Source organism: Pleurodeles waltl, chromosome 5, assembly GCF_031143425.1.
Source record: "Pleurodeles waltl isolate 20211129_DDA chromosome 5, aPleWal1.hap1.20221129, whole genome shotgun sequence".
NCBI classification, from domain to species: domain Eukaryota; kingdom Metazoa; phylum Chordata; class Amphibia; order Caudata; family Salamandridae; genus Pleurodeles; species Pleurodeles waltl.
Window position 1 is genome coordinate 102,045,811 of NC_090444.1, and position 12,119 is coordinate 102,057,929.

Here is a 12,119-nt window from a genome sequence, read left to right on the forward strand (position 1 = left end):
TACCATAGACAAACCTGCCTTCCTTGTCACAATAAACTTTGGTTCAATTGCCTCACTATCCTCACAAGGTGTATTCACAGTAGAAACAGGCAGTGGGAGATGCAGTCTGGTTGCTCTGGAAGTACGTATTGAAGAAGATGTATCTGTACTTTTGACAAGTGGAAATAATCATGTAACTTTGCTAATATGTGCATAGCGGGTAAGGTTTTTGCCTAGGTAAATGATTAAATAGATCCATTTGCATATTGGGAAATTTATATTTATGTGGGAGTGTGGTCTTAGGAAGCAAAACTTGCGATTTCACTTTATGATGTGGAAAGAGGATTTTATTCTCCCTTGCTATTTTGCAGAAACCCCTTTTCGACCAATGGATTACATTTTTTGGTGTGAAAATGTCCTCATGGTTACTTTGAATAAAAATCAACTTAATATAAGAAAGACCATTTGTACTGTGCCTGAGAAAAATGTCCCCTATCAAGTAAAAGCAGGAGTCAATTGTCATTTTGACCCTGACACCTGGCAAGGGGGCAAAACCTTTGTGTGACCCTTTTGGTGGGTGGAGTCCTTTTGTGGACACTTAGAGAGAGAAAAGCCCCTGCGTGGACCATTGGGGCGGGCACAACCCTTGCATAGACCCTTGGAGGAGGGGTGGGACGCTTAGGCTGACCCTTGAGTCAGAAAAGCAGATTCTGGCAGATCACTAGCAAGGGGTGAAGACCTGCTTACCATCCAAGATAGAATCATTGCATTGCTAAGGCCCAGAGAAATCTAAAAGGGAGTTAAATGCATGATGAGTTGTCCTAGATGAAAAGCGAAAATCAGGAGCCCGGCTGCAGGACATCAGAACTGTTCTGTAGGTTCTCATCTGCTAGATCAGCACTGAGTGCACTAAAAAGGGTATTTCAGTAAGGACAGAGAACAGGTGTTTGGAATTATTCTGTCTAACGCTGCTGCCTATACCTGCTGAATTAGAGTATCTCCTAGTTCCTTTTTCTCCAGTACATAGCTGATCCATTTTCCTAATAATTTAACGTGCTAGGTTTCGCAGCTGCATATTGGATTTATTGGTCCTAGTATCCTCATTTGATGGTGTTTATTTATTTCTCATACATTAACAGGTGACCTCCCGGAGGCTGGAGATTCAGCAGAGATGCTCGAAAACAACATCCCTCAGATAGGTAGGTTGAGGGTCCAAGTTTTTCTTGGTAATGTAAGCAACAACACCGGCTTTGTAGAGCCGCTGTACTTTCTCGAGAGCATCAAGACATATTTTTTCACAAGTTACATATTATCCAAACAAATTCAGAAAACCCAAAAAGGACGGCCGTACAGATTTGAGATTTGTGTAAGGTTATGGCATGTGACCCTAGGCAATGACAAAGGTAAGATCCCAGTTTTCCTTGTATAGTGAACAGGCAACAAATTGGGAATTGAGTGTATTCCAACACATTGTGAATAGCGAGTATTCTCGATTTTTATTGTTATTAAACAAAACCACATCATGGAAGATAATATTTGTAGTGATATTTATACAAACAAATCATTCATTAAACTCTTCACAGACCCATATGAGAAGCTTTATTTTACCTGATCCACATGAAGGTTATTTGTATAGTAACATTCCAGCAAATCATTGTACCAAACCATGTGTCAAGATAGATCCTTGTCTTTTTGTTTTTTGAGCGACTGACACCCGGCAAAGACAATTCCAAGAAATAAGTAACCTTTCGTATTATTCACAAAGCTTTTTCAGTCACTAAGGTTGCCATACTCTTCTGTGACTTGTAAGTCAGGTGAAAATCACAACTAGTCAGAGAAAAATATTTGTGAATTGGAGCCTTTGTTGGTGTGCTTCTCAACACCATGACAATTGTGCAAACTAAAGCAGTGCTAGAGTTCTAAATCAATAAATGTTATTAATTTGAATTGGGGTCACAAAACATACCCTTCACACACAAACGTTGCACTGTAATATGCTACCACAGCATGCATTCCAGATCACCAGAAGTACAATTCTCACATGTGCTGTCAGCCTTAAATCCTGCAAACATGTAATGATTTTATGTTGTACTTTATCAAGATTCTTGCTTAAAATATAATTCAGGGAACCATTTTGTTTCAAATTGTAACCTTTTTTGCATTATTTCTAGTTTGTTAAAACATTCATATTCATATTGTACACTATGCACTACACAGCCAAGGTGCTAATTTGAAAATAGAGAGCTTGAGAGATTCCAGAAGCAAGGACCAAGAGTACGTAGCTATCCTCTCTCAGTCGCCTGCTTGTCGAGCTGGGGAGCGACCAGGTTGTTGATGGAGAAGTGGATGCTCCTGTTTGGAAGAAAGATATTAACTATTATCTGGAAAGTTCAGCACGTTCCATGGAGATATGCCTATACAAAGCAGAAAAAGTTCAAGCTAATTCAGGACTCTACTGAAAGCCAAAGTACATTTCTTCTTGATAACTGAATATGGTTTATTTTCCTAAGGTCCCCGGGCCAGTACAGCTGTTTAAGTTGGAAGCTGTAGTAGAACATTGGAATGTTGAGAGCTCCGTTGAAGAGCATGGAGCAGCAGCGGCCTAAATGAACTTGTATAGGCCCGGCTGCTCTCAACATTTCAATGTCCTAGTACATAGCATTTGCCTTTCTCTTTCCCCTGCCTCCTAAAAATATATTATTTAGTCAGAGGAAAGTGAAAGGTAAGTAGCTGCCAAAGATTAGACCTATTGGCTTTGCAAATGCTTGTTTTGAGGTTGAGCGTGCAAGCGCTCTGGCCTGTTGTAACCTATCCTTGCAGGAGGACACATGCAGCATTTTAAGTCCAGCATTCCAATGATTGCCTTTCTGTTTCCCCCTTTTTAATTTAGTGCATTCTACCCTCAGTGGGTGGAATATTCTAATAGCCTTATATGTAATGTAATGTAAAGGGCATTTATATAGTGCTATGTTGGCCAGAAAAAGGTTAGCTGAACGCAGGCGTCTAGATGAGGCATAATAACAGATCCTTGCTCCGGACTGATGGAGAGCTTTATGTACTAGCAGCAGGGTCTTGAGAAATATCCTCTTCCTAAGGGGAAGCCAGTGCAATGCCCTTAAATATGGGGAAATGTGTTCTCACAGGCAGGCTGAGAAGAGTCTGGGCTGCTGCATTTTGGGCCACCTGCAACTTGCAGATCAGGTGGTCAGGCAGGCTGACATACAGTGCATTACCGTAGTCACGCCTAGATGTTATTAAGGCCTGTGCTACCTGTTTCCTCGCCGAGAAAGTGCAGAAACGTTCTTAGCATACGAAGCAGACCTAAACAAGTCCCTACCAATGCATTAACCTGAGGCAGAGAGGAGAGCTTGCCATCAAACTTAATGCCTAGTTTCTTAACCGAGCCAGCCTGGCGTAATGGAGCAGGAGCATCTGGCGGCCAAAAGGACTGCCAGGGCTCTTGTGCCCTTACACCAAAGAAGAGTAACTCCGTCTTTTCAGAATTACATTTAAGCTGGTGGTGTCAGCCATTGAAAGACTGTTGTCAAGCAGGTTCTAATTTTTTCACCAAAGAACAGTTCATCCCGGCCCCAAGAGAATAATAGCTGGGTTTCATCAGCGTAGGAGAGTATTTGTGCTGCCAGGGCCTCTGCCAAGAGAGCATGAGGAGAGAAATAAATATTAAATAGAGTCGGGCTCAGCGCAGAGCCCTGCAGCTCTCCAACTCTCACTTTCAGCTCACTAGACTCAGACAAAAAAGAGGGGCGCCAGACCTCTGACCTCTTCTCTCTAGCAGCAAAGTTATTCAGTCCTATTCAAGGCACCTAATTCCAATTGCTTGAAGATGTGCCAAGAGAGTGGTATGGGGTACCATGTCGAAGACTACTGACAGATCAAGCATAATCAGCACAGCCCTGTCCCGACATCCAGGGCACCCATGATGAATCTACCACTTTCACCAGTGCCCTCTTGGTACTGAAATTGGGGCGGAAGCCAGATTGGCTTGGATGCAATAAATTGTTACTTTCTAAGTACCGGGAAAGCTGGTGGTTAACATGCTTCTCCAGAACTTTCGAGAGGGCTGGAAGCAGAGAAATAGGTCTGTAGTTAAATGGTTCATCGAGGTCCGTCTGTGGTTTCTTCAGAAGAGGCAACATTTTTGCCTGCTTCCAGGTACCTGGCACAATAACTGATGACAGATAAGTATTCAGAAGTTTATTGGCCCAAGGATTAATGGCACCATTGGCCCAAGGATTAATGGCACCATTGGCCCAAGGATTAATGGCACCTGCCCCTAAGGCCAGCAGCCCCAGTTGGGAACGGGTAGGATGGACAGCTGGACATAAGGCAGCAGATTGCTGAGAGAGATTCTTCCAAGGAGATGGGATCAAACCTATTGAGAGTCCTGGTGGGAGTATGCATTGGGCTAGGCTGCAAAATGCCCTCCATAGTCTCCTCCAGCTGCATGGAAGGGAGAAGACTGACTTGGATATTTGCAATCTTGGTCTGGAAACAGTGAGCCGGTTGTTCACATTGTTCCACTGTGGTGTCCTGGTGCCCTGTACTAACCTCCGGAGATTTAGAGGATTCCACTATTTTGAAGATTTCCCTAGACTTGTTACCAGCATTTGCAATTCTGTCCTCAAAATAGGATTTTTTTGCAATTTCAGTCTCTTTAAAATATTTTTTTAAGGCCGCGTCATCCTTGGCTTTAGCAGTCAGGTTATATGATGCAGGTATTGCTCAGGTTATACCTGTTGTTGGGGCTTGCTGTTGTTGTAGGCCCTCTGCTGTGGCTCAGGCCTATAGCTAGGGATAAGGGACTTTAACAACCGGTATAGCCATCAGCCGCAGGCTGTAAGGCCATTGAAAGTTATGCGTGGTCGAACGGAAAGGGGCAGTAAAGAGCCATTTGCCAGATAATGGTTAATACCGCTCCAGTCATTGAGTTTACGTGTGTAGATTGGTGAGGAGCTGCAGAAAGAATATTTTATTTTGTGTATCCATATCACTAATATGTCGAAGAAGCACATTGCAAAGTGACATTTGATAAGGTTGGAATTTTGGACTTTTAAAGATGTACGAGGGGAGTATAAAGAGTCCCGGGAACGAACCATTTACTTCTTTGATGTATGGATGTGAAGATGTAGAAAATGAATTTGTAAACCAAGCAGATGTCCTGAGGAAGGTGCCTGATTGAACGGGGACAACCGAACCACTGTGTTGATGCTGTTGTAACATCCACTATTGACAAATGTATGCCTGTGATAGCACTGGGAAAAACATCCATGGTCCCAGGGTAGGATTTGAAGGGCAAGAACATGAAAATCCTTGTTTAAATCGTGTGGGGGGAGTCAAATGCATTGAGAATTGTAGATACAATCTGTAATTACAAAATATGAATGATTTATTCATTTTATTTAATTCTATGTGTAATGTTAGGGCATTGATGGTTACCTTCATGTAGTTAAATGGTGCAGTTAATGAGAAACCGAATTAAATTGATACCAAAAATGGATAGTAATAACAACATATGTTCTGATAATAAAAACTTTAGAGATGCAACTGTAGACGTCACACGCTTAGAGGTAAAGGGGTTGTTTATGACTATCAAAGACGTAATCCCAAATCTGAAGATATGCACAAACAGGTGTATTATTTTGAGTTTTTGATATAAAAAGAGTACAAGACGGGGGCAAGGTGGAACACATGAAATCGAAATGCATGTTTGACTTTAATTTGTGCAATACTTTTCTTTATGCATTGTGTTTTGTGCAAGACATTAATGTGCAGGTCCTGGTTACTGGGCAGACATTTGGATCAGAGCAGCAGTTCATAAGTCGAATTGATCAGCACCTAAAAGACACTGGAATGCATCTAAGAAGAGAGAATTATGAAAGAAATTCAGACCGGCTTCTGCTGCTGTTCTGCCCTGTTGTCTCTCGTGTTGGAACAGACATCAGCAATGCACTGGAGAACACTTCTGGTAAGTAGCTAATTTAGAATATATCTATTTTCAAATTGAGTGATGTCAAATAGGTGGGTTGTAGTGGTGTAATATACTGATGCATAAATTATCATTTTAAATGTGGAAAACCCATATCAACATGCCATCTTTCTTTTATTAAGGCGTGGGTAATTGATTTGTTTCATATTACTACTAGTTGTGAGTGATAACAGAGAATTCACTCATTTATGGGCCATATTTAAACATTTTCTAAAGAAAAGAATTATGGAAATGATTTACTGCTCATTCTCAATCAGGATGGACTGTGTTTGTTTAAAACAATTTTTTAAATAGCTGTTAATAGGTTTTATGCTATAGATTTGTGAAAAAAGTACAGACGATGGCAAGGCTTCACCCTAGTGCCTCAAAGTTAGAATTTGAAAACCTGCCGAATGTATGTGTTCTGCCGTGCGAGCTGACTGTTTTGAAATGATACATTGTGTGCGATCAGACCATACAATGACCCTACCTTTGCTAGACTGTCTCCAGTGCTCCTATAATTCAGAAAGGATATAAAACATTTGTTTCAGCAATATTTGTTTCTACCCTCAGGCTTATAACCACCTGCGGAAGATCCACCATGCTCTGTAATCTGACCACCACCATTCTTCATTAAATACCACTGGGCATAGCAAATTCACCTGTGTGCATGGTCTCTGCAGAGTTTCCACATTTATATGGTACCTGTTTTGGCAGCATTATGATTCTGTCAATATTTTACTTACATTCAGTGTCTCAGTGTGTGTGCTCTGTCTCTAAACAGTTCTTCTGTAGGGAAGATGGCACAGAAATGTCACCAGTAATGCAGAAGTTAAATGTCATATGTAGGACTGTTGAATTTTATAAAATATCTACTTGTCCATTAGACAAGATGCTTCAGAAATCTACTTGTCCGTACAAAAATCCACTTGTCCCATTCGCTTGCATGCAGAGATGTGATAAGTTATGGAAGCGTTCTGATTACATCAGATTTTCGACAGAAGTTTCTGTAATTATGCCAGGGTTTACATTGCTAGGGTTTGGATCCTGGTAAGGCTCTCAATATTCTACCTTGCTGATTTTACAAGACTATATGCAATGGATCAGTTTATGTCACATATACACCTACTCACAGACTCTGTGTATGCACATACTCTATGAATGGAGTCAGTTTACACCACCTTTTTGATCAAGGTATAGCTGCACTTTCATTATGCCAGAATTCACATTCCTCTGACAAAAAAAGGGGGGGGAGTATCCTATCACCCTCACCTGCTTAGGATACTAATACAACAATGCTCACAAAAAAGATATAGCAGGAAAGGGACAAATTAAACAATTATTACACAAAACCAATAATAACTCTTGGTTCTGAGGAATACAACTATTTTCCATCATTTATTTTATTTGTCAATATACACACACATCTCAGGGTCAGAGGAAGACTTTCTGTCTATAAACAATTGACACTACAGTGAAACTATATACACTTATCTACTTATCTAATCATAGAGGCTATTGCAGCCCGCCCCTTGGTTACCTTTGGTTGGCTTTACTGTCACTCATTTGTCTACTTCTTATTCAATGCCTTGCCTTGGGTTTTTTCCTCCCATGGAGCATAGCCTCTTTAACATCTCTTTGATTGGCTGGCTTTGGTGCTTTTTTTGCCCATTTTTAGGGGCCTACTTTTTCTTTTGTCTAAAGCAGTGTTTCTTAACCTATTGACTGCTATGGACCCCCCACTTAAGCATTACTGGGATCATGAGACCCCCAGTTAAGCATTACTGGAATCCAGGCACCCCCACTGAGACTTTACCAAAAGAATGGGGCCCCTGCCTAAATAATTTCAATGATTTTATCCTCAAAACAAAATACAGAAATATAGAAACATGCATTAATTAAAAAGTTACACAAGTGCTAAAATATTTTACATAATTTCCAAACAAACTTAAACAATAAAAATGTTTATTTTAATCGGAAGGTTTGGGCTTTTTTCTAAATTCAGCTGAGGCCACCCACTTTCCATACTACATTCTATTTGATGCATTTGCACTGTTCTCACAAATCAATATGACTATACCAACTTTATTTTTAGTATCCAATTTCAATTTCTTTCACAAATATGGAACATTTTAAAATTGTCAATGTTTAGTTTTGCTTCTTTATTTTTATACAGTTTATTAATCAGTAAATATTATTTAATTTTCTAACCAGTCCCTGACTCCCTGAGTTGGCTTCGCAGGCTTCGCAGGCTCCCAGGAATCTCTGACTACAGGACAAGAGCACGCCACAAGAGTGCATGTGTTTTTCATCTGTCTCCCTAGTGTTCTTTCCTTCCCCTCTCTGCACTGCGATATCTACCCCTGTGCTTCTCTCCCACCTCCCTCTGTGATGCACTGTCCGTTGTGTGCTTCTCTACTACTTTCCTTTTTCACCAGTGTACTTCAACCCCTTCTCAGTTACTTTCTTTTCTTACCCTGCTTTCTTCATGTGCCCCCACTGCTTCCATCCTCACTACAAAATAGTCACTTGGGCACAATTTTTTTTATTTTTTATCTACCAATCCAACTTCAATTCGAAGTTAAAAAGAAAAAAGGACCCCTTTTAACATGTAGGTGTGTTATATGCATGTGCCTACAAAACGATGCAGGTGGCGCATCACTTATTTTTCCTTTTGCAGTGCCGCACAGCACTGTACAGCATTGCTCAAGACAACTGGGAAAGTGTTTTGCTTTACTGCTGACTGAGCCAAAATACACACACGGAAAGGAGTTGAAAAGATTCTCTGGAATGCACTTCTTAATCCAGAGAAGAGATTTATTATATCTTTTTGCAAGGCTCGTGAAGGAAGGCCTGTATAGCCAAAAGTTGAAAGGATTCTCTGGGATGCACTTTTTAATCTGAAGAAGACATTTATTATATATTTTTGCAAGGCTCGTCAAGGAAGGCATGTACGGCCAAAAGTGTACCTTTAAAATGTGCAACAATGAAGTAAGACCACGTACAAAGAATCTTAAATCTATAAACAATAAATATATACGTGCAAGGATACAAACACTTATATTGATATATCTATTATATATTCATACACAATGCAAAGCAAATAATTAATAAAAATGCATCACCGTAGGGCCTGTCTGGTGCTTCATCTTTCTCTTGCCAGCAAGCCGATGACCCAGTTCGACTGAAATGAGAAAGAGAGCACTCTACCCTCATGGGAAATATATCAGTCATTGGATGTCTAAACTCCTGATTAAGGTCTTTGAATCTCCCACTTCGACCTGGGTCTCATATATGTTAAACAAACAAGGAAGGAGTTTTCTGGAAAAATCCCTCCCGCTGCACAAGAAGTATTAAAAAATGCTGGCTATTTTTAGGTAAGCTTTGAAAGAAACACGTCGGAACTTGGCCAAAATCCCAAGGTGTCTTTCTCAAAACTAACCGTTCTCTGATGTACCATAAACATCAGTCTAGTACATCCTTATCTCGCTAACTGACTCCTCCACCTTATGTTCTAGCTCTTCGGTGAGAAATGAGAAAAGAACACGCAAAATAGAAAACACGTTGCATAACATGTTTTGTACGGAAAACTACTCGCACCTTTAATGTGGCAGTGAAGCTAAGGCTAAGCTGAATACAAAATGGAGTCTGTAACTGGTGACCACTAATGTGATATTGGACAGCTGAGCCAAGTGCAAAGTGGTGCGACACGAAGTCAGTGGTCAAAACACAAATACCACTACATTCCGCCCTTTGACCAATGACTTGTGTAGCCTATAGGTTTAAAATCAACTTTTTTAGTTCTAAATATTGCAAGCAGATTAGGAATACATTGTACACAGCAACATAATGATATAATAGGAGCTAATGCCACAAAACTTCCACCCAAAACTTTGCGTAATTGTGCAAAATCAGGTAAAAACTGAAACACCCAGTCCCACCATCTTTGATCTATATCCTGTTTTACCCCTTTCACTATTGTATGTAGTGTATCAGTGTGGGCCTGGATAGATTTAGAGTGGTCAGAAAGGTTTAAACAACACATGCCTTTAAATTCAGAACAGCCATGATTATGTTTTAGCAAAAGGTAGTCTAAAGCAGCCCTATTGTAATGCAGCTTTTCTTCTACCACGAAAAATTCAGATAAAGCGATAGAAGTATGGTTAATGTTTTTAACTATTAGACAAGCTAATTTGTTAATTACCCTAATATTGTATACAGCTAAACCAGGCCCGCCTACAATAGAAAGGCTTAAGCTTTGATACTCTGATTGGGATAATAATTGAATATCTGAGTCGCAATTTTCATCTAGTTACATAGTATCTCTAGGATAACGAGTATGTATAGAGTTAGATGGAAACATCATGAGTCCCAGGCGTGTGAAAGTACACGGCCCACCTGTTATGTTAGCTGGAATGTAGGCAAAAGTAAGGTTTCCACACGCCAGCCAACTGCCAACTTGACATGTTTAATGTGACTGGCAGCAGTCACTAGATGATGACAAGCCATGTGATTCGTCATGTTTTTACAATGTCTGTCCGTTCGGTAAAAGAACAAAACTCTTTGTTCCGATGGTATGTTTTGAGAGGTTGATGTTTTCTTTTCTAAACGGTATTGAATGCATTTTCCAACGTCACGAGAATTGCATAACATGTAATAACACACTTCACCGGTAGTAATGTTGTATGTCAGTGGTTCCCAACCTGTGGTCTGCGGACCCCCAGGGGTCCGTGACACATTCCCAGGAGGTCCGCAGGCCTGGGCTGGGAGAAAGACATTTCTCCAGTGGAGCCTCTGACAAACACGTGTGTCTTGTTTTTATATTTATTACTTCCTTTGTTCATCAGTTTTAAAAGCACTGCAAAGCTCGTGTACAACAAAAATAAAAGTGTCAAGAGAACTCTTGATTAATTTACCTGCTGGAGAGGAATGAGAGTTTTGGGCAGTGGCAGTTTTGACTCAAAGGTAGCGCAGATGGTTAATAAAGAACGTGTATCATGCAAAGAACAGTATTTTATGAGCATGGCACAGTGGGTTACTGCTTTTGTCACAGGGATTCTTTTATTACTATGCAGTTCATAATAATAATCTAGCACAGTGAGCTATGAACTGCCATTAAAGAGCTACATGCAAACCACATGGCACAAATTAGAAAGTTGTTTTTCCCTAGTCTTTCATTTTCCTTATGCTGCTAAAAAAGTTTTGTTTCTGTAGAAATACACTCTTATTACGAACGTCCTCGCTAATCACTGTGCTGTGTTCTCAATCCTAAGTTTGTGCTGCCCCAGACCAAGCACTCTTAGAAAATGCCTACCAGTGTGGATTACATGTTAATCCTACCCCTTGTAGTCCCCTGTAAAGTGCCCTGACACCCTACAGTGGTATGAGAGGTGCTTTACAACAAATTAAGTACATGTGACGGAGAGGCTAGGCAGAGATGAGAGGGCCCCTATGGTTTACTTCTTTTCCCCATCACTCATTTATGTGAAAAAGCTTTCTCAGATCTTACATACCTAAAAATATCAAAACAGAAACCGCTCCAGAAATGTAGAATCTGACCTGAGGATTCACCTTTCCTAAATAAAACCAAACAATGAATAGGTAGTCGCCGAGATGCAGCAACAACCTTCCCAATAAAATGTTTTGAATTTTGCATATTTTTTTTCAATATAAAAGAATTATATCTTTAGTAATTTGAGTATTTGTTTGGTGTGTACTTGTTATATTTTTTGCAAATTATTATTTTAATGTTTGAAATTTAAATCGTACAAATTGCTGGGGGTCCCCGGCTTCCAGTAATGATTCATTGGGGGTCCTCATGAGTCAAAAGGTTGGGAAACACTGTTGTATGTAATTATCTGATTGAGATTGTCCCAAACACCTGTTTCACACAGTGCTATGTCTTGTAGTTTCAGTCTGTAAGCTTGTAAAGCGTGCAAGTCAAGACCTGCACATTCGGGTGTGGTCCTATAAGGAACTAAGGCTCCAGGTTTTATTTCCCAGTATGTGATGGTATTGGTGGCCACATGTGTTTGTATTTGCAAAGCTGGAGTTAACATTTGCATCAGGGGTGTTTCAGCATTTGTTAATAGTCTGTTATTCAGAATCTGGAGGGCTTCATTTAAATGGTCTCTCCATTTTTTCAAAGTTCCAT

General features: G+C 40.2%; 1 protein-coding gene across 2 annotated transcripts in view; it reads left to right on the plus strand.

The window, feature by feature from the left end:
- The window catches only part of LOC138295416 (uncharacterized), a 49,489-nt gene that overhangs the window by 20,036 nt on the left and 17,334 nt on the right, over positions 1 to 12,119 (plus strand). The window contains exons 3-5 of one of the 2 annotated variants that reach the window (XM_069233706.1): positions 1,119 to 1,178; positions 5,759 to 5,965; positions 6,539 to 6,622. In XM_069233706.1, the coding sequence (XP_069089807.1) occupies positions 1,119 to 1,178; positions 5,759 to 5,965; positions 6,539 to 6,546 (275 nt within the window). In that variant the 3' untranslated portion in view covers positions 6,547 to 6,622. Of the gene's footprint in view, positions 1 to 1,118; positions 1,179 to 5,758; positions 5,966 to 6,538; positions 6,623 to 12,119 lie in introns of those variants that run through there. The other variant, XM_069233705.1, reaches the window with a different exon arrangement.